At 46.3% G+C, this 22,825-nt stretch overlaps 1 protein-coding gene across 2 annotated transcripts in view; it reads right to left on the reverse strand.

Annotated features, from left to right (window-relative positions):
• The window catches only part of GAB3 (GRB2 associated binding protein 3), a gene marked incomplete at both ends in the record, with an annotated part of 60,057 nt that overhangs the window by 21,299 nt on the left and 15,933 nt on the right, over positions 1-22,825 (reverse strand). For both annotated transcript variants that reach the window (XM_082865414.1, XM_082865413.1), the window contains 3 exons: positions 6,139-6,617; positions 7,004-7,217; positions 9,303-9,606. In XM_082865414.1, the coding sequence (XP_082721540.1) occupies positions 6,139-6,617; positions 7,004-7,217; positions 9,303-9,606 (997 nt within the window). The remainder of the gene's footprint in view (positions 1-6,138; positions 6,618-7,003; positions 7,218-9,302; positions 9,607-22,825) is intronic.

The raw sequence follows: 22,825 nt of genomic DNA on the forward strand, positions 1-22,825 counted from the left end.
ATAAAACCCCAAGGTCAAATGGCTTCACAGGGGAATTCTAACAAACATATAAAGAAGAACTAATACTTATCCTTCTCAAACTATTCCAAATAATTGAAGAGGACGGAACACTCCCAAATTCATTCTACAAGGCCACCATTACCTTGATACCAAAACCAAACAAAGACACTACAGAAAAAGAAAATTACAGGTCAATATCTTTGATGAATATAGATGCAAAAATCCTTAATAAATATTAGCAAACTAAATCCAACAATATATAAAAAGGATCATATACCATCAAAGAATCAAGTTGGATTTATTCCAGAAACACAAGGATGGTTCAATTTTCGCAAATCAATCAATGTGATACACCACATTAACAAAAGGAAGGATAAAAATCACATGATCATCTCAATAGATGCAGAAAAATCATTTGATAAAATTCAACATCCATTCATGATAAAAACTCTCTTCAAGGTGGGTATAGAGGGAACGTATCTCAACACAATAAAGGGAATTTATGACAAACCCACAGCTAACAGTATACTTAATAGTGAAAAGCTGAAAACCTTTCCTCTAAATTCAGGAACAAGACAAGAATGCCCACTCTTGCCACTTCTATTTAACATAGTATTGGAAGTCCCAGCCACAGCAGTCAGACAAGAAATAGAAATAAAAAGCAACCAAATTGGAAAGGAAGAAGTAAAACAGTCAGTATTTGCTGATGACATGATACTTTATATAGAAAACCCTAAAGTCTCCACAAAATCTATTAGAACTGATAAATGAATTCAGCAAAGTTGCAGCATACAAGATTAATATACAGAAATCTGTCATATTTCTATACACTAATAATGAACTCTCAGAAAGAGAAAGCAAGAAAATGGTCCTGTTTAAAATCGCATCAAAAAGAGTAAACTTAACCGAGGAGGTGAAAGACCTATACTCTGAAAACTATGCAACACTGATGAGGGAAACTGAAGGTGATACAAACTAATGAAAAGACATCTTGCGCTCTTGGATTGGACAAATTAATATTGTTAAAGTGTCCATACGACCCAAAGCAATCTACAGATTTAATGCAATCCCTATCAAAATACCCATATTTTTCACAGAACTGGAACAAATAATCCCAAAATTCATATGGATCTTGACCCTGAGTGAAACTATGAAAGACCCTGAAATGCCAAAGCGATGGGAGGGAAAAGAACAAAGCAGGAGGCATAACCCTCCCAGACTTAACACAATACTATAAAGCTACAGTAATCAAAACAGCATGATACTGCCACAAAAACAGACACATAGATCAATGCAACAGAATAGAGAGCCCAGAAATAAACCCACACACCTATGGTCAATGAATCTACAACAAAGGAGGCAAGAATATACAGTGGAGAAAAGACAGTCTCTTCAATAAGTGGTGCTGGGAAAGCTGGACAGCTACATGTAAAACTGTGAGATTAGAACATTTCCTCACACCATATACAAAAATAAACTCAAAACGGATTAAAGACCTAACTGCAAGACCTGAAACCATAAAACTCCTAGAAGAGAACATAGAACACTCTTTGCCATAAATCATAGCAATATTTTTTGGATCTAACTTCTAAGGAAAAGAAATAAAGGCAAAATAAACAAACAGGACCTAATTAAACTTAAAAACCTTTTGCACAGCAAAGGAAACCACCAACAAAACAAAAAGCAACCTGCAGAATGAGAGAAAATATTTGCACATGATATGACCAACAAGGGTTTAATATTCAAAATATATAAACAGCTCATAAAACTCAATGTCAAAAAAACAAACAACCTGATTTAAGAATGGGCAAAAGAAGGGAATAGACATTTTTCCAAAGAAAACATACAGATAGCCGACAGGCAGGTGAAAAGCTGCTCCAAATTTCTAATTATTAGAGAAATGCAAATCAAAACCACAATGAGGTATCACGTCATACCTGCCAGAATGGCCTTCATCAAAAGGCAACAAGGGCTTCCCTGGTGGCGTAGTGGTTGAGAGTCCGCCTGCCGATGCAGGGGACGCGGGTTCGTGCCCCGGTCCGGGAAGATCCCACATGCCGCGGAGCGGCTGGGCCCGTGAGCCATGGCCGCTGAGCCTACACATCCGGAGCCTGTGCTCCGCAACGGGAGAGGCCACAACAGTGAGAGGCCCGCATACAGCAAAAAAAAAAAAAAAAAAAGGCAACAAATAACAAAGGCTGGTGAGGATGCGGATAGAAGGGAACCCTTGTACACTGTTGGTGGAAATGTAAATTGGTGTAGTCACTATGGAAAATAGCATGAAGGTTCCTCAGAAAACTAAAACTAGAGCTACCATATGATCCAGCAATCCCACTGCTGGGCAAATATCAGGAAAAAATGAAAACTCTAATTCGAAAAGACACATACACCCCAATGTTCATAGCAGCAGTATTTAAAATAGCCAAGACATGGAAGCAACGTAAGTGTCCATCAACAGAGGAATGGATAAAGAAGATGTGGTACATATATACAATGGAATATTACTCAGCCATAAAAATGAATGAAATTCTACCATTTGCAGTAATGTGGATGGCTCTTATGCTTAGTGAAATAAGTAAGTCAGACAGAGAAAGACAAATACTGTATGATATCATTTGTATGTGGAATCTAAAAAATAAAACAAATAAATGTATTATAGCAAAACAGAAGCAGACTCAAAACAAATAAATGTATTATAGCCAAACGGAAGCAGACTCATAGATATAGAGAACAAACTAGTGGTTACCAGTGGGGAGAGGGAAAGGGGGAGGGGCAAGATAAGGTAGGGGATTAAGAGGTACAAACTACTATGTATAAAATAGACAAGCAACAAGGATATATTGTACAGCACAGGGAATTATAGCCATTACTTTGGAATAACTTTTTTTTTTTGGCCATGCTGCGCAGATTGCAGGATCTCAGTTCCCCAACCGGGGATTGAACCCGGGCCCCGGCAGTGAGAGCACTGAGTCCTAACCACTGGGCTGCCAGGGAATTCCCTGTAATAACTTTTAATGGAGTATAATCTGTAAAAATACTGAATCACTATGCTATACACCTGAAACTAATATAATATTGTAAACCAACTATACTGCAAAAAATAATTGGCCAGTGAAGTTCTTCACGTTAACAGGATAAAGGGAAAAAAATCACATGATCATAAAATGTTTCAATAAATTCAATACCCTTTCATGATTTTTAAAAATAACATTTGGCAAAGTAGGAATATCAGAGAATGTCCTTAATCTAATGAATGGTGTCTACAAAAGTCTGCTGCAAACCACATTAGAATGGTGAAACACTGGAAGCTTTCCATGTGAGATTGGGAATAAGGCAAGGATACCTGTAATTAATACTACTATTCAAAGATGTCCTGGCCTTCCTAGCCCAAGCACTGACATAAGAAAAAGAAAATGAAGGATATGTTATAAAAGAAAAAACAAAGTTATTAGTATTTGCATGTGATGTTTGTATACAAAGAAAATGCAAATAAATATATAGTTTAGAAAAGGTAGATACAAAATCAAAATATAAAGCTAATTTATTTGCATGCAACAGCAAAGAAATTATTTAAAGTAAAATACCATTTGCAATCACGTAAAAATAACAAATGCATGGGAATACATTAATGAGATATGCAAGACTTCACTAAAAACCATATAAATTACAGACAGAAATAAAATAAGAAGGGGAATTCCCTGGTGGTTCAGTGGTTAGGACTCTGCGCTTTCACTCCTAGTTGAGAGTATGGCATTGGGGGAAGGGGAATTGGATGAAGGTCTGAAGGTGGTCAAAAAGTACAAACCTCCAGTTCTAAGATAAATAAGTACTAGGGATGGAATGCAGGACAAGATAAATATAAATAACAGTGCTGTGTGTCATATATGAAAGCTGTTAACAAGAGTAACTCCTGGGCTTCCCTGGTGGCGCAGTGGTTGACAGTCCGCCTGCCGATGCAGGGGACACGGGTTCATGCCCCGGTCCGGGAAGATCCCATGTGCCGCGGAGCGGCTGGGCCCGTGAGCCACAACTACTGAGCCTGCGCGTCCGGAGCCTGTGCTCCGCAACGGGAGAGGCCACAACAGTGAGGGGCCCGCGTACCACAAAAAGAGTAACTCCTAAGAGTTCTCATCAGAAGGAAATTTTTTTTTCTATTTGTTTAATGTTGTATCTACATGAGATGATAGATGCTCACAAAACTTACTGTGGTCATCATTTCATGATGTATATAAGTCAGATCATTCTGTATTCCTTAAACTCATACAGTGCTGTACATCAATTACATCTCAGTAAAACCGGAAGAAAAATAAAAGAAGGATAAGGGATGTAGACATGATAGATCCCAGTGGGCCTTGCACGCTATGCTAAGAAATTTAGATTTTATCCCAAGTGCAAAGAGAAGTCGTTAGATTGTTTTTTTTTTTTTTTTTTTTTGCGGTACACAGGCCTCTCACCGTTGTGGCCTCTCCCGTTGCGGAGCACAGGCTCCGGACACGCAGGCTCAGCGGCCATGGCTCACGGGCCCAGCCACTCCGCGGCATGTGGGATCTTCCCGGACCGGGGCACGAACCCGCGTCCCCTGCATCGGCAGGCGGACTCTCAACCACTGCACCACCAGGGAAGCCCTAGATTGGTTTTTAGCAAGGAACTGACTATCTGATTTACATTTTTTAAGAGACCACTTGACTGCGTGTGGAAAACAGATTAGAGGCAGGCAAGAATGGTGGTGGTGTGATCTCAGGATAACGAGTTGTATTACAGTAAATATATTCAGATTTCATTTATGCTTTAAAAAGAAGAGATAGTATGTATTTCTGTATTGTTTAATCGTTTCCAGAAATTCTTCCTGTTCGACACTGTTTGGGCAGAACCAACAAGGTGGCTGGATCCCAAAATCGTCATGAAATCAAGAAATTAAACCATGACGACTTGCAGCTGAATGCAACAGAATGTGTTGCACTTGGAAAAAAGTGACGACTGACAACACGACCCCCCGCTTGTGTCATTTCACTGAGACTCATCACCTGAATAAGAGGTGAGACCCATCAACGAATTGGGTGACCACGACACCAGCTTGTGTCTCTTTGACAAGCACACCTTGGAACATGGTGACGAGCCAGCCTCGGCGGGTGACTTCCCTGGTCGCCAAGGTGGGGCATGAATGTTGTGGTTACCTTTACCTTTTCTATAAGTTGTACCAAAACACCCACTTAAGTTCTTTCATTTCTACTATTCCTTCCAATAAAATAATTTAGTAGCCCCTCCCCCCCCAAAAAAGAGAGTGGCAGTGGTGCAGGCTGGGGCAGGGGCCCGATGGGAGACAGCAGAGCTGAGATGCAGACTCCCCGTCACGGGCACTTCACCGATGGCAGAGGGGGGCTGGAGGGCCTCGGGGACAATCAAGGCTGCCAGGTCACCGGAGCCCCACGAGGATGATAACGAACCTGACCCCACTCTGCCGCCACGTAGACATCGGTTCCTGGGGGAGCTCCATGTGGAGGGCACAACAGTCCATGGGACGCGTCCCCTCTGCCTTACCAGAGCCATTTGGCTTCCATCCAGCACTGTTGTTAAGTTGGTCTTTGTTTCATGGTCAAAACCTCCATTTCAATGATAGGGCTAGGTTAGCATTACCTTGATGGTGATAGCTTCAGCCAGGTAGAATTTGGAAAGAACATGTCAGGTGGGATGATGGATGAGGCTGATTGGATTGTTGAAAAATAGAGACAAGAGGTATGGCCTCCCACCTCAGTGCTCAGTCTGCATGTGAAAGGAAACGGATGGAACTGGGCCCAGCTTTGGCAAAAGACACCGCCTTCTGTACCAAGTGGGTCCCGGAGTGGCTCCAAACAAACACGAGGAGCGTGGTCTCGTGTGGGCAAGGGCATGACTAGGGGACCAGGGATCTGACTTCTTTCAGCATCTACAGGGACCCACGTATACCTCTCCTGGTGGGGCGGGTGGGGAGCCTGGGAGTGAGGGCTGCTGCTCGGGGTGTGCGCTTCCACCCAGAGCCTGACCCTGCCGGGACACTGGACTGGCCTGAGCAAAGGACGCTGGACAACGTCCTCATGTGGACACAAGGAGGAAAGAGAAGCCAGGTTCTCTCGGTACCGAAGCTTAGCATCTGACACTTACCTTTCCAGGTTCTCATGTTATCTAAACCAGAGAGAGAGATTCTTCTCGGTACCACAGTGCCTTCCGGCTTCTTGATGCTACTGGGCCCACCGCACAGGAGCTGCTCCTCATGGCGCCGTTCAGAGAGATGGCTTGGCTTGGGGGGGCGGGGAGGTGGCGTGTTGGACATAACATCTAGTTCTTTCACCCCGTAGGGCAAGGAAGCTTGGTTTTGATCTACCTGGACGGTGGAGTTTAAGGAAGTTTCCAGCACCGGTAAAGAAAAGTGGTCCCTGGACGGGCCATTGACATGTCTCGTGCAGATCAGGGCAGCCGGGGGCCTCGTGGAAGGGGCCTCTTGAGAACTGTTCCCAGGGCGTGAGGGGCAGGCCAGGTTCCCGGAGGGCAGTGGCTGCGGGCCGTCCACAAAAACGTCGTCGAAGGAGCCCTGTTCCAGTGAGCGCTCCGAGTTTGACCAGCTGTCACATCTGGTGGGGAGACTGATGGAAGAAAAGCACATACATTTGACTGAGAGGCAGCAAGTCCCCGGCAGCGGTAGTTGATACTGCTACACCCTCGGCACCCACCCACCCATGCCTCTAATGTCGCCTCTACCACACTCAGTGACACCAACCCCTTGATGCAGGGGAAAAAAATGGCTCGTTGATTTTTTTCATCCTCTAAGTGTAAGGTACGTATGAAAATGCAAGGTTGGAAAGGAAAGCCACAGTGCTGAAATGCATGAGTCATTCTGCTTGGTGTGCCACAAGCTTCGGCCTCGGTAGTGGTTGATAGGGATCTGTCCCTGCCCTGACGGCAGCAGGAAGAGAGGGGAGTGCACATACACCCACTAGAAGATGCTACAGCTAAACGGCTGGAGGCGTACCTGGCGTGGTGCAGTCTTCCCGTCTCGCAGTTGGATAGAATCAGATAATCAGGAAGGAAGAGAAACTCTGACTCACTTCCGGTTTCCTCAGTGGCTACAGTACTAGTGCTTGGGTCATCTCTTGGCAGGGAGCTGACAGCAGGGGCGGTGCAAAGGGAGCTGGCGGCGGAGAGCTGCACGCAGGAAGGCGCGTGAGAGCCACTCTCCACACAATCTGCAGGAGAAATCATTTCCCAGCTGAATGTTTAAGAATGGCTAGAACACAGTTTCTCAAATGGCATCTAAGAGGCCAAAGAGAAGATGCAAATCACAGCTGGTGTTTGTACTGATGGAGACCGTTTCCCCAAGCTATAAACAATGTCTGGGGAAGAAGGCCAATGTTCCAAGAGTGAAGTGCTGAATCAATTAAGAGCAAAAAACCCAAGGACTCTTGGCCTAAAAATCTGCAGTTAGATAGTCTTCACACAGCCTCTTCATGGCCCTCGGCCACAGCTCTGCATCACTGTTTATTCACTCAACAAATATACTTACATTATATATATATATACACACACATTTATGCATAACAGATATATGTACATAGACTTACATAAGCATTTGGGCACATATGCAGACATGCATATGTAGATATATGTCTATTTATGTCTATATAGATACCTACTCTTCCACCTACTGTGTGCCTGGAACCATTCTAACTCTGCCCTCACAGCATTAATGATTGACTGTTAGTGATGTCTAAGAAAAGGAATGAAAGAAATAAAGAGTTGTGATGGCTGGAAAGCCCACATTCATAAACTCCCAATGAAAGGCCTGCTTCTATTTCCCTTTTGAACCAAGTTGGCAGGAATGCAGGATTCCTGAGTCAGAGTCGTCCAGAACTGCCTGGGTTCAAGTCCAGGCTCTAGTATATAGCTGTCCTGACCTTGGGCAAGTTACCCGCTTGCTCCAAGCTTCCTTATCTGTAAAGTGCTTATGTTCATGCTACATATGCCACAGAATCGGTCTGGGGATGAGACGAGCTAATACAGGCTTGGTTCTCAGATGACCAGTTAGCCCCTACATCCTCGTCAAAACTGAGGGGGGCTACAGGGAACAAAAGAGGTCATGGGGGGTTCCGGCTTCCTCCAACTTCAGGCCAGAGCTTTCTGTTTTATGCCTGGTGCCTTACTTGTTTCTGTTCCCCTTAGGATATCGGGACACATGTTATGTATCTATATTTTAGCATAACTCCCAGATGAGGAAACAAACAGAGGAGACACATAACATGACACAAAAATATGTATCTGGTGTGGGCAGAATGCATGGACTGGGGTGAAGAGTGAGCAGCGGTGTGACTGCGTAGCTTCACTTAGTAAGCTTCCCTGGGTCGTGAAAAGAAAAGGACTTTGCTGGCAGGAAGCGCACACACCCTCACGTCTGTCTAAAGAGAGATGCAACTCTGACTCTTCGGCGCCACCTAGCGTTAGAATGTGGGTATTTCAGTGGAAGATGATAAGCACCAGAAAGGACGGAAATGCTGAAGCAACCGTAGACCATGGGATTTAGGGGTAAGGTTCTGCCGGCTAGACTAAGAGACTAAAAGAAAGCAGACTCGAAGTCTCATAGTTTGAAGAGCAGGGCATGGTGCCAGGGCCTCAAGAACAAAATCCATGAAGGAGAGTTCACTGTAACCCCAAGAGCTTTATACCCAGTACATTATATAGAAAGGGCAGTGTGTGTGTGTGTGTGTGTGTGTGTGTGTGCGCGTGTGTGTGTGTGTGTGCGCGTGTGTGTGTAAAAGAGAGAGAGCAAGGGTGAGAGAAAAAGAGCCTCATGGGTCATTTGCTTCCACTGCCCAGAAATGGCTCACAGCAAACTTAGAGCTCATTTCCGTTGCAGAGACCTTGAGCCACTTGGAGATAAGAGGAAACGTTACCTGCCCACGACAAGTAGCTTAGTTCTGTCTTTCTACCTTCTAGTACTGAACAACCCGGTAGGCAACAGAAAAGCTGGAGTTCCTAGAATCTTTTAAAGACAGCGATATTTGGTATTTCTAGAAAAACCGGCAGCAGCAGCATGGGGAAAATCAGAGCTGTACAGGACGTCCCCACCCACGTTTTGCTTTCACTGCATGCGCTCCCTGTAGCTCACGAGAGCAAAGCCAAGGTGAGGCTTTGAAGCCACCGAAGTGGCCCGTCACGCTCCGGGGGCAGCGCACGTGGCTCGTGGCTCGGCCGCCGGGTCCTTTCCGGAGCTCCTTGGCACAAGCGCAGCGGCCCCCGCCCGCCCTTAGCCTCAGGAGCCCCCTGTCCGCTCTTACCTGCGCTGTCATCCAGGTGGCCGAGGTTGCAGACCTGACTGATGCTGTGCACCCACACCTGCATTTCTTCCTCGGTCTTGGCCACCAGATAGAACGTGCGAGATGCAGTCTTGACAATGAACACGAAATGGTTCTGGAATTCCTTACGAACGAAGCCCGGGCCCGCGTGCTTCCAGACGGCGCACTCGCTGAGGTCGATGGTGCGGATGGGCTTGCGGGCGCGCTGGCTTCGGTAGTACTCCAGGACATCGCGGTCACCGCTCAGGCGGCCCCGCCGCAGCACGAACCAGCGCCTGCGCCAGGCCTGCGGGGAGGCAAGAGGACACGGCTTCTCAGACTCCGCCGGCCGGACGAGGACACTGCCCACCGTAACAGTGAGGTGCGAGGCCCAGCCGGCGGCGTTGTCTGAAAGGACCCACGCAGCCTCTTCAAGTCGCCTTTCACCAGTGATTTTAATGATCGGTCATCACTGGGGAGGGTAGTGATGGGACTCACACCCCCAGGTCGATGAGAGCTATGCAGTCATCACAAGTGATGCAGCAAAGGCGTGCAGTACAAATTTATGTGTGCCCATGCATTTTTTTTAAAAAAACAATAATGCAGAACAAGAAGGAAGCTTTCTTATCACTGTCTACCTCAAGCCAAAAGCCAGCATCATACACTCAAATCAGTGCCGTCTAATGTGGTCATTGACTTGTAGAGAATTGCTCAACAAGAAAAGAAGAATAGTGCACATTGGAGAGGAAGGAGGGTTACCATTAGCTGAAGTTGATGTGATTGTCTTTCTGTAAAATCCCCAAAATGAAGATTAAAATACAAGTACAATTCTCAGAGAATTAAGTAACGTGCTGGTTCTGTTTCCTATGTGACAGACTGTTTTCTAAGGGCTTTACCACAACCTATTTCATCTCCAAAACTATCCCATGGGACAGGTAGCTATTTTTATGTCCATTTTATGTATGAAAACATTGAGGTTCAGAGAAATTCATGAGCCCAAGGTCACACAGCTAAGAAGCTGTACGAATAGATTTGAACTCAAGTGAGGGTGGAAGGTTCACTAAATATGAAGTAAAAAAAATAGAGAGGGGGGACTGTGGGCAATTCTTTAGAGATGTCTGACTGTAAAGGGGGAGAGCTCTGGGGTCCAGGGATTTTTTTGTAAAGATGGAAGACACTTCTGCATCCACCCCCCCAGGTCAGCCCGTCATAAGGGCTGGGGGCCGGGGCGTGGGGCAGGCACTGTCTGGCCTAAAGGATCCTCTATTCCCTGCGGAGAAGCACCGTAACAATTGGAGGGAACTGCCTTTAGTGCTACAGGAATATGGGAGAGCCAAACCTTGAGGTCAGATGGCCTGGCAAAGCTTACCATGACCAAAAAAGAAAAGAGAATGATGCTCTGCGCGCCACTGCAGCTTCAGGTGTGCCTGGCATGTTTACATGCCCACCAGCTTTCATCCAGAGGCCGGGAGAAAAGGGAAAGGGCACCGCGTGCAGTGTTCTCAGCTCCCTTCCTGCCCAGCGGCTGGGAGATCTGAGGCAGCAGAGCATCTGATGAGGCCATGAAGAGGGAGAGGGGGCTCTCACACCCGACCTGCAATCATGGCTCAGAATTGAAAGCTGCTTTGAGGCCATGGCAAGAGGCAGCATCAGAAGGGTGGCGGTCACCCCACATGGGGTTGGGACAGAGAGGAGGAAACCGTGCCTTCAATGATGGTGTAAAGCTCTAAGGAGAGATCTGGCCACTTGGAAGAGGGACAAAGCAGTGTAATTAAGTCCTTGTTTTTAAGACAAGAGAAATAACAGCATGTTTGTAGGCTCCTGGGAGTGATGGACGAGGGAGAGAAGCATTAATCATTCAGTAAATTCCTGTCACAAAAACATGGTACTGGATGGGGTGGAAGGAGCTCCCGCATCACCGTCAGGATGAGAGAACGCCCTGGGGTGCCCGGGGTACCCCAAACTTTCCAAAGGCCACTTTGGTAGGGAAATGTGAAGAGGAACTTTGTTGTACTTCCCAAAAATGATTCTAAAAGAGGAAGTCAAATTGGATGCTGAAACAAGTTTCAAGTTAACTGCTCTTAGTTTTATAGAAACACATTTCTTATCCTTTAATAACAGTGTTGGTGGGCAGGGGGGGAGGGGTCCACAATGCATCCTGCCAGATGGTAGAGATGGGGGAGGGGGTTAGAACTGGTCCCTGAAAGAGCTCGCCATGTAGCTGGGATGCCGAGAGGCGTGGAAATATGAAATGGATAGATTTCAAGCCCGGGTAAGGAGCACCCTGGTAGGAGAAGAATGACACAGACATTCATTCAGCAATTATCTGTTGGCACCCTAATATGCTAGCCACTGGTCAACAAGCCACGGGCCCTGCCACTCAGTCTCGTGGGCAGCAGGGGAAGTGGGCACATGGATAAACAGGCAACTGCAGTCAGCGAGATCAGTGCTACAATAAGGGAGAGCCAAAATGCTACGGGCATACACAAGAGACATCCTCCGGGGCGACGTGGTAGCCGAGCTGACGCTGAAGAAACTCGCCAGCACGCCCTCCCGCAGGCTTGGAGGTTCCTTGAAAAACTACAAATAAAATAAAACTACAAATAAATAAATAAATAAAAAACTACCATACGACCCAGCAGTCCCACTACTGGGCATATACCCCGAGAAAACCGTAATTCAAAAAGAGTCATGTACCACAATGTTCATTGCAGCTCTATTTACCATACCTGGGACATGGAAGCAACCTAAGTGTCCATCATCTGATGAATGGATAAAGAAGATGTGGCACATATATACAATGGAATATTACTCAGCCAGAAAAAGAAACGAAATTGAGCTATTTGTAATGAGGTGGATGGACCTAGAGTCTGTCATACAGAGTGAAGTAAGTCAGAAAGAGTGACAAATACCGTATGCTAACACATATATATGGAATTTAAGAAAAAAAATGTCATGAAGAACCTAGGGGTAAGGCAGGAATAAAGACGCAGACCTCCTAGAGAATGGACTTGAGGACACGGGGAGGGGGAAGGGTAAGCTGTGACAAAGCGAGAGAGAGGCACGGACATATATACACTACCAAACGTAAGGTAGATAGCTAGTGGGAAGCAGCCGCATAGCACAGGGAGATCAGCTGGGTGCTTTGTGACCGCCTGGAGGGGTGGGATAGGGAGGGTGGGAGGGAGGGAGACGCAAGAGGGAAGAGATATGGGAACATATGTTTATGTATAACTGATTCACTTGGTTATAAAGCAGAAACTAACACACCATTGTAAAGCAATTATACCCCAATAAAGATGTTAAAAAGAAAAGAAAAGAAAAGCAGAAATAACGTGTTCTCGGAGCTCTTTGCTGAGTAGGTGAAACCAGGTTTCTGGGCTTCTGGAAGTGAGAGACATGTGACAAAGACCCTTGAAAGCAAGCGGCCAGCACCGAAGTGAAGCCTTCGTAGTGACACTGCTCCACACGGAAGTTATCAAAGGGACTCAGGAGCCAACCTGAAGGTACTCCCACTGGTCGAAGATGGAACAATTCGAGCTTTAATAAATATAATCATTACGGTGGCTTGAAATCCATCAGATATGTTTCAATCTGGGAGTTCATCATGATATTAAAAGAGAAAAAAGAATTTGTCATCCTCAGAGGCTGTGATGGAACCACTTCATTATCTTTTCATAAAGGTATTCTGCTTAACAAAGGAAAACCAATGATAGAATTAGAATCTCACCATTCTGCTGTCCACAGCGAAATCATAGGTAGAGGTGTTCAGCCTCAACAGTTGCTAACTTATGAAGAGGAACCAGCAGACGTGGAAGTTCCACCCGCAAAGCCAGACAGTGGGAAATTCTGTGATCAAAGGCCCAGGTTCTTCAACAGACAAATGACAAGAAAAAGAAAGGACAGAGGTGATCTATGGAGTAAATGAGTCTTAAAAGATGTATGAGAAATTTTCTGTGGGATTATTTTTTATTGAAGTATAGTCGATTTCCAGGGTTGTGTTAGTTCCAGGTGTACAGCACAGCAATTCAGTTATACATATATTCTTTTTCAGATTCTTTTCATCATAGGTTATTATGAGATAGATACTGAATATAGTTCCCTGTGCTATACGGTAGGTCCTTGTTGGTTATTTTATATATAATAGTGTGTATCTGCTAATCTCAAACTCCTAATTTATCCCTCCCCCACCCCCTTTGGTAACTATAAGCTTCTCTTCTATGTCTGTGAGTCTGCGTCTGTTTCATAGATTCATTTGTGTCATATTTTAGATTCCACATATAAGTGATGTCATACGGTATTTGTCTTTCTCTGTCTGACCGACTTCACCCAGTATGATCATCTCTAGGTCCATCCCTGTTGCTGCAGGTGGCATTATTTCACTCTTTTTTATGGCTGAGTGACATTCCACTGTATTATAGTGTCTAGGGGATGCTCTTTTGAGTGATAAAAACATTTAAAAACGCAAAGAAGAGATTTCTCTGGATAGGGCATGTTCATGCTGCATTCACTATGGGCCAGGCACTGAGCACGGTGGGACCCAGGGGCTGCTGGCTCTTCCAACTGGGGAGATGTTCACATTTCACAAGGGCAGGATTGCGGGATTCCACAGCAAAACACTGTCAGTTTGCCCTGGGCAAATCGCTTCTCCCACTGCACACCGATGGGCCCTGAGGGCTCTTCTAGCTCTGACCATAGAAAGATGTTTGCCATCAGCCTTTTCAGGCAGCCCACCAGTATCAACTCCAGCAACAAAACCCTGCGACATCCTGTAACCTTGTGGAAAGGTGTTTGTGCTCATTTCTCAAATATGAAGAAGGTAAAACTGAACTCCTCTAGGAAGGTGTGTTGAGATCCCAGGCCCGTTGCTGATTCTGTGTTTACAAACACCTCCTGGCTGGTTTCTTGCAAGGCTGAGGTGGCTGCTGTGCAATGGCGGGCTTCCCATCCAGGGAAGAGGGACTGAGACTTGAATCTGAGTTTCCCTGTTATGGACTGAAGTGTTTCCCCCCCACCCCCAAACTTCCTATGTTGAAGTCCTAACCCTCAATACCTCAGAAGGTAGCCTTATTTGGAGACAGGATCTTTACAGAGGTATCAAGTTAAAATAAGGTCACTAGGGTGGGGGCCCTAATGTAATATGACTGGCAGAGTTGCCAAGACAGAGCAGCATTCTGGACGGCTGAGGCAGCTGGAATTTGTAGGGAAAGGCACCAAAGAGGAGGGTGTGAAAAGAGGGTAAAGAAAGAGCTGCAGAAATCCACCTGGGAATTCCCTCACGGGACGTCGGCTGGATACTAACACCCACATCTGTTGGGTGAAACCCCATGAGGTGAATCCAGAAACAACGCCTGGACACCCACAGAGTGAACGACTACCGAGCTCACACAGGGCTGGGAGATACTCAGACCAGCTCAAGTGGAGAAACCTGAAACATCCAGCAGAGACTCTAGAAAGGCCACACCTCAGAAGCTTTCAAGTTAGTGAATTACCTGACAAAGACAGCTCAGCACTTTTTAAAGGAAGACAATGAAACTCGGACACTCAACAATATAATATTTATGATGTAGAGCATTTTCCCCAAATTACTAGAAATGCAAAGAAGCACAAAAATGTGGTTCATAATCAGGAGAAAAATCACACAATAGACAGAGACCTAAAAATGACAGAGATGGGCTTCCCTGGTGGCACAGTGGTTGAGAGTCCGCCTGCCGATGCAGGGGACGCGGGCTCGTGCCCCGGTCTGGGAGGATCCCACATGCCGCGGAGCAGCTGGGCCCGTGAGCCATGGCCGCTGAGCCTGCGCCTCTGGAGCCTGTGCTCCGCAACGGGAGAGGCCGCAGCAGTGAGAGGCCCGCGTACTGCAAAAAAAAAAAAAAGTGACAGAGATGATGGAATAAGCACACAGTAGTTTTAAAACAGCTCTTATAATGTATGACATTTAAAGGAAAATGTGATAATGAGGACAGAGATAGAAGATATAGACAAGAACAAAATGGAACTTGTGGAGGTAAATGTACAATATCTGAAATGAAAAATTCACTGGATGTGTAGAACAACACCTTAAGCATCAAAGAAGTGCTCAGTGAACCGGAAGTGCATTTTTAGCAGCTCCCTGGGGAGAAATGAACAGACTCCCCAGGGAGCTGCTAAAAAATGCACATTCCTGGACCTCACGTCCAGAAAGGCTTACTCACCAGGCCTGGCTTGGGGCCCAGGAATGTGCATTTTTAACAAGCATCTCTACAGATTGTGATGCGTAGAAGTAGTGCCCTTTCTAAAGGTACCTAACTGGCCAAGGATGCAAAGGGAGTTCAAGATGGACCATTTCAACACTGAATTCCTATCCTTTTATGGGTTGTGAACCCCTTAGAAAACATGATGAAATTCATGGACCTTCTCTCATCACAAACATGTGTGCAGGGACTTCGCTGGTGGTCCAGTGGTTAAGACTTCACACTCCCAACGGAGGGGGCCCAGGTTCGATCCCTGGTCAGGGAACTAGATCCCACATGCATGCCGCAACTAAGACCCAGTGCGGCCAAAATAAAATTAATTAATTAAAAAAAAGAAACGTGTGCGCGTGCGTGCATACACACACACACACACACACACACACACACACACACACACACACACTGTTCTGGATGGCTTTCCCTTATTGAACTTCACACACTCTCCCTCATGGCCTCACCCAGTATCATTTCTCTTAACAACCATCTATTTTCTGATGATTTACAAAATTATGTTTCCAACCTAGATCTTTCCCAGAAACTTCAGACCCATGCCTAAGGTCCAGCTTTGAGACTATGCTCATACTTGTTGAGTGAACTAATTCCACATGATTTCACAGTGCCCTGGACCTAGGTTTAAAACACAACTCTTGAGAAATATGACTAGCTTTGTGGGTTCATAACAAACCTCATCACCAGGATTTACTCATCACATATTTACGTGCTAGGAACTGGGGATGTGATGGGGAACCAGACAGACAAGTTCTCGAAGCTGGACATTAGGCAGTCAGGCAAGGCTTGGTCCGAGCCTTTTAACTCCAACACAGTAAATGCTCCGTCCACACACTGAGTACACTGGGGTGTCAGCTACACATTTCTTTTTCTTAATTAATTTATTTTATTTTTGGCTGCGTTGCATCTTCGTTGCTGCGCACGGGCTTTCTCTAGTTGTGACGAGCGGGGGCTACTCTTTGTTGCGGTGCGCGGGCTTCTCAGTGCGGTGGCTTCTCTTGTGGAGCACGGGCTCTAGGCGCGCGGGCTTCAGTAGTTGTGGCACACGGGCTGAGTAGTTGTGGCTCGCGGTCTCTAGAGCGTAGGCTCCGTAGTTGTGGTGCATGGGCTTAGTTGCTCCGTGGCATGCGGGATCTTCCTGGACCAGGGATTGAACCCGTGTCCCCTGCATTGGCAGGCGGATTCTTAACCATTGTGCCACCAGGGAAGCCCTAGCTACACATTTCTAAGATGAGCCTTTGTCAGTTAATAACACAGGCTATTGAGGCTGCAGATTACCATGGACAAAGGTTCAAAGTTTGAGCACTTTATTCCTACACTCAGTTCTATTTGTACAATAAAATAAACCTGGCTGGGTTAAGCAAGTTTCACTTCTTGGGCTCCAGAATTCACTCCAATAAAAGTGAAGTGCCCTGTCTGGATTGTATCCATCGTCGAAAGACACTGAAGTGAACTGAGAAACGTCCTGCAAGTCTCTGAGGCTGGAAAGAGACACCTCTGATTTAAACTGCTCTTCTGGCCAGAGTGATTACTGTCCCTTTGTTTCAGCGGAATTGGCCCCCTGACCCCTCTGCAGCGGTGAAATCCCAAAGCTATGAAATCATTTCCTCCGCATGTGCACAGGACCCATCCGCAAGCTGCCGGCATCGCCCAGCTTTCCAACTCGGGCTGAGGGAACGAAACCTCCATCGAGCTGCACTTGGAACTGTGGGTTTTGATCCTTCAATATTACTGTCATCTGAGCCAGGGCAGTTTTCGACTCAAGCTGCCCAAGGAACTGTGCAGGCCTCTTCCCCTTTGGACCTGTGGATGTGCTCCGTGCTGCCCTGGCTTCTGAGCTGTTCTCGCAGGGGCCTTATCTGTCAGGCTGCAGGAGGAACTTTAGAAACCAAGACCTGGCCAGTGAACATCAGCTGGTCTCCAGCTCGCCCTGGGACTCTAGCCTGTGCCCATCTAGCCTGTGTGCTCTGTGAGGGCAGGACTGGGGGGAGGGCTGGCTGGAAAAGCTTAACAGGAGGAATCCTCATGTTGGAACAGATCTGTATATTGACTGCAGTGGTGGCCACACGAATCTACACGTGCAATGAAACTGCACTGAGACACACAGACACACGCACCTACAACAGGCGAAACCTACAGCAGCTCCTGTTTGTTCACAAACTCCTGGGGATCTAGTTAAGCTTCTAAATAAGCTTACAGAAAGATGCTCAATCCAAAAGAACTCAAAGTACAGAAAAGGAAACCTACAGGAAGCGGGGAGCACATCAAAAGTACAAGTAAGATGCTCGATTTCAATCTAAATGCATCAATCATTACATCCAGCGGAAATGGACTCAGTACTCCGGCACAAAGATGTTCATGGAATGGGTCGCATGTGGGGGATGCAGAGATGAGCATTACCAGGTCCCGCTCGCAGGATGCACATGACGGTCTCGAGGGCCATGTGCTATGACAGAATATACCACGTGGACGAATTTGTGGGTGCCGGGAAGGTTAGAGTGACAGAGGATGAAGCTAAAGAGGGGGTGGTGGCCAAATGGTGGAAGACACAGTGGGCCTGAGGGAGGGGAGGGGTCCAAGCTGAATCAGAGGCTGCTTTATGACCGGGCAGGTACTATTATTGTGTCATGTCCCCGAATGGAACAACTTGTATTTATGATCTTGTGAAGTGGTCAAGGCAGCTAATTTTCCAGAAAAAGAAGCTGGTCCTCAGAGAGATGGAGTGTTAGCTTTCCGCAGACTGTCCTGCCTCGGGGAACTGTCAAAGCTGTTTCCCCGATCTAGCTCCAAAGTGGAATCTTTCTGTCCTCTCACACACAAACATTCTTCGCTGGAGTCCAGAAGACACGGAGGGAAAGAGGCAAGAGGACTGAAGCCTGGCTCTTGTCTCATTGACTGACTTTTTATTTCCTTTTACGTCTTTCTTCATCCCCCATCTTCTGACTGGAACACATTCCCCCCCACTGTGCTTTTCTTCTCCTTGTGCTGCTATTAACGGATACTTGGTAAATGTCAGTGCGTGTTCAGAAAACCTTCTTCTGACTGGAACACACTTCCCCCCACTGTGCTTTTCTTCTCCTTGTGCTGCTATTAACGGATACTTGGTAAATGTTAGTGAGTGTTTAGAAAACCTAACAACTCCATCAGGACTGCCATTTGTAAGGCCCCCAGGAATCTTGGATGTGGTCCCAGAACAGGAGATGAAAGAAAGCGTTTGGTAACAACTTGGGGGTTTATAGTAACTTCCCAAGACCCGCTCCTTTAAGCTCAGCTCCCATTTTCTTCCCAGTGGTGTCACCTTGAAAACACTCAGGAAGTTTGGGGTGCGGTTATGTGTTGCAAAAGGCGAACATCATTGAAAAAGAAACAAAGTGAAACAAAGTTCTGGTGAATGTTCTATTTTCTGCTGTGCTTTACTCAAGGGGGCCCCTTCTCTCCGCCTTCCACTTCCTCGCCAAGGGGGACCACAAAAGCCAGGGGACCCGAGGGCGGTGGGTCGGGAATTTCCAGGAGCCGGGATTGCTGGTGACCCTTCAGCCTGATGGCCTGTAACCTTCTGCCTGCCACCACATAGAGCCGGGACTTGTCGCAGGCGTGGAATAGCTTCCTGTGATTGTCCTGGAGACGGCCTGGCCCACGGGTTCCGCTTCCAGGCCTTGTCAAGAGAGGCAGACAAGTCCTGGATCTCTGCGATGTAGAAGGAGGAACCCTGAGGAGGACTGTTCGGCAGAGATAAGTGTGCCACTCTACGTGACGTGGACTTGACCTTCCTCGTGTACTGAGACCTAAGCGCCACTCGATGTCCTGGGTGGTTTCTCATCATTTCTGAACGGGACACTGACAAATGAAATAATATGACCCTCACACCCAAGGGTGTCCCCTTGGGACGTTCCTTTGCCACTGCTCAAGCTGAGCACGCAGGGGTGAGGGCTCCTGGGACCATCTCCGAAGGAGTCCCTGAACCATGAGGTGACGCCGACCCCTTGAAATGCACAATAGTAATAATAATAGGTAACACGCACGTCCCGGGAACTGGTCGAAGTGCTTTGGATGGATTAAATGAAATTATTTAACCTGCACACAGGTCCTTACAGCATTCTCTACACAGGAGGAAAGGCGTGATGTGAACCAACTGGGATGGAATGAGAGTGTAGACTTGGTTACCAAGTCTAGGACAAAAGGTCTTGGAAAGGAGAAAATCTGGCCCTATTTTATACAAATGAGCTCACACTCCAGCAGGAGGCCCACCCCTTCTTTCTCCTGAAATATGTGAATTTGGAAGGCATTCAGAAAGCCCGGTCTCTTGTGTTATTAGATGTAAGGTAGCTCAGGTTTAATGCTGAGAAGAATCTCTCTAAAATGTTCCCCCCGGTGCCTGGTGCCAAGAGCAAAAGCTCAGTCAATCTTGTTGAACAAATTAATGAATGTCTAGCTTATTCCACCTGTAATCCAAATAAATTCTGCCTGAATTAAATATTCACATTTAAATAAGGAAATGATAACAGGACTGAAAAAATAGAGGTGGGCATTGACCTAGCACCGGCCTCTGGGAAGGCTTTCCAAAAACATGACACGACAGCCACACATTCATTCCTCAGAAGTGGAGCCGTCGGTGCTGTTAACACTCGTGCTACCCGTGACTCAGCTGCCGGAGGGCAGGAGGGACGGAAAGAGGAGACAGCGGGCAGGAGACAGGTCCCAGCTGGCAGGCAGCTAACGGCCCCAGAGTGATGGTTACGGGGCAGCTCATCAGCACGAAACACTGTTTTGGCTGCAGGAAGTTGCCAAAACCGCCTCCCAGCCTCTGGCCAGCACAAAACTGTGACTCAAGAGAAGCGGTTCCGCCCGGGAGCCCACAGGATGCCAGTGTTGACTTAAGCTCGAGTTTCGGCCTGGGAGAAGCTGAGCTCCCAGAGGGCACCTGCCGGCGGCAGACTCGTCCCCAGGTACCTAGAGAGGAAAAGAACAGCCTGGCTTTCAGCTTGGTTTCATGACTTGCTGGGCTCAAAGGACAGACATCTGTTAGAAGGAAGACCCCTTTATTGCTTACAGTTCAAGGCCAATTCCCTGGGCCTCCTCCCTGCTGACCCCAGTGCATTTCTGCATGCCGGGAACGCACGTGCCAATCAGGATGCAGAAATGTTTGCTGGGCGAAGTGATGAGCGCTGCCTGCTGCGTCTGGCTTTCGTCCTGTCCGCCTCACGGTCCCTCTCAGCTCCTAAAGCCTGAGGGTCTGGGTGGAGGAGAAGCCCACACCATTGTCCTCTCGTTCCTCAGTTAAGGATTTTTCACTGGCATCCTTCACAAATCTTTCTCCTATTTCGTCAAAGCTGTACCCTTCCAGGAGGAGATGAGAAGTCTAACCGATCTCAGGGCTTTCCATGACTTGGTTAGATTCTCCTGCTCTATTTTGGACTCTTTTCAATGAGTTTCACAGAGGGGAATTACATAAACATGTATTCAGAAATAAGTTACTTTCTCTCTCAGAAACCTCTTCGAAAGATCCAGCAGTCACATAGGCGAAAGCAAAAAGAGCACCTTGTTGTTTAAATGTGTATCTGTCTGGTGTCTCAGGAGGTTGTATATTATTTCTTACGTGTCACGTCCCTTTGTAGGCCTTCTTCTATGCCCATTTTTCCATTGCAATGCCGATCCTTTCCCTAATGATTTACAAGGATTATTTCCTAGAAGTTAAGGATATAAACTCATTTGCCTTACAGGTTTATGTGGTTTTTGAAGCGCCAGTGCCTAAAATTGTGCTCAGCATGCGGGAGATGCTCAGTAAATATCTGCTGAAGGAACGAATAAATGAATGAATGGAAGTGTTTTATTCTCATATAGCAAAAATCTATCTTTCCCTTTATAGTTTTGCTATCATGTTTAGAAAGGTTTTCCCTAGCCCCAGATCAGACTGAGATCCTACAACATCCTCTTGTAGAAACTATATTTCATTGTCTTCCATTTAAACTCAACACATCTGGAATTCGTTTGTCATGTCTCTATGAAGTGAGATTGATCTATAGTTTTATGAATTTGCTATCAGGATTCCTGAAGAAGCTTGCATCTTTTTCTGTGCCTAAATAGTTTAAAGGAGTGTGAGAGTGATCTGTTCTTTAAAGTTCAAAAGATCTCAAATATTAAAACATTCTGAGTCAAGCATCTGTCTCGGAGGTAATTTCACTTCGTTCATATTTACCTTATAATATTGACCAAAATAACATTTTAGGGTGTAAGACTGTGAAGTGTGTACTTCTTTCCAGCAAGGCCATGTGAGAGTTCTCCTTTGGTGTGAAAATTTCGGTGGAGTTAAATTACAGTTTACACCAGTTTAATTTCTAGTTACACCATGCTCAGGGCCCAAGACCCCAAACCACGGATTTCTCGTCAGCACTAAAAGCCACAGTGTAACAGACTTGCTTCTTGTGAAATAGGAACTGGTGGTGCTAAACCGAAACAACCACGGAAAAGGAGGCCTGGGAGGGGACAGCAAAGCAGCCCACGAGGGGGCCTCGCTGGCGTGCTGGTATAAAGCAGGCACAGTTCTGACGTGGAAAGAAGGCAAAGTGAGCACGGCGGGATGCATCGTGAGGCTCTACCTGGAGGGAGCCAGACAAGAAAACAGGGTGCTCCATTGCAGAAGGAACGCGACTTTGGTCCCTGGCAGGATACAACAGGTGTGGAGGCCCGCCGGCCAGGGTTGCCCAGCATGCCTTGGGGCTTGGCTACACAGGGCCTCTGGGCTCATCCAGCCTGACACAAGATAATAAAAAAGGATTTTCCTACATTTTCTTTTAATCTTTTATGTTGAATTATTCCATGCATATAATTGCGAGAAGCCAAACAACTCACAAAAACTATAAAGGAACCAATTTCCAGATTTGCTTACAAAAGATAAAAAATATCTGCGTGGCAAGAGACCCGCTGAACAAAGTTGAGATGATGAATTTGTAGGCAGCTACAAGTGAATAAACAAAATACATAAAGAGCTTCTGTGAAAACACTCCGATAAACGTAGACGACCTGACCACCTGGAGGATGGTACTTCCACACTCTGAGATTTGGAAGCCCCTGGAAGGAGCAGATTTAGGGAGACTACATTGCCCTGAGGCCTCTGCTCTCTCTTGTTGCTGCGAGTGTGCTTTTATTTTGGAGAATGATAAACTTTACCCTTCATTTCACTCAGACTTGTAAGTGAGATGAGGGAAATGGAACTCAGATTGTCACAACAAAGTACCTTTGGATGGAGATTTACTTTCTTCCTTTCTGATTTTTAGCCATTAT

This window comes from Leucopleurus acutus, assembly GCF_964270905.1.
Source record: "Leucopleurus acutus genome assembly, chromosome: X".
NCBI lineage: Eukaryota > Metazoa > Chordata > Mammalia > Artiodactyla > Delphinidae > Leucopleurus > Leucopleurus acutus.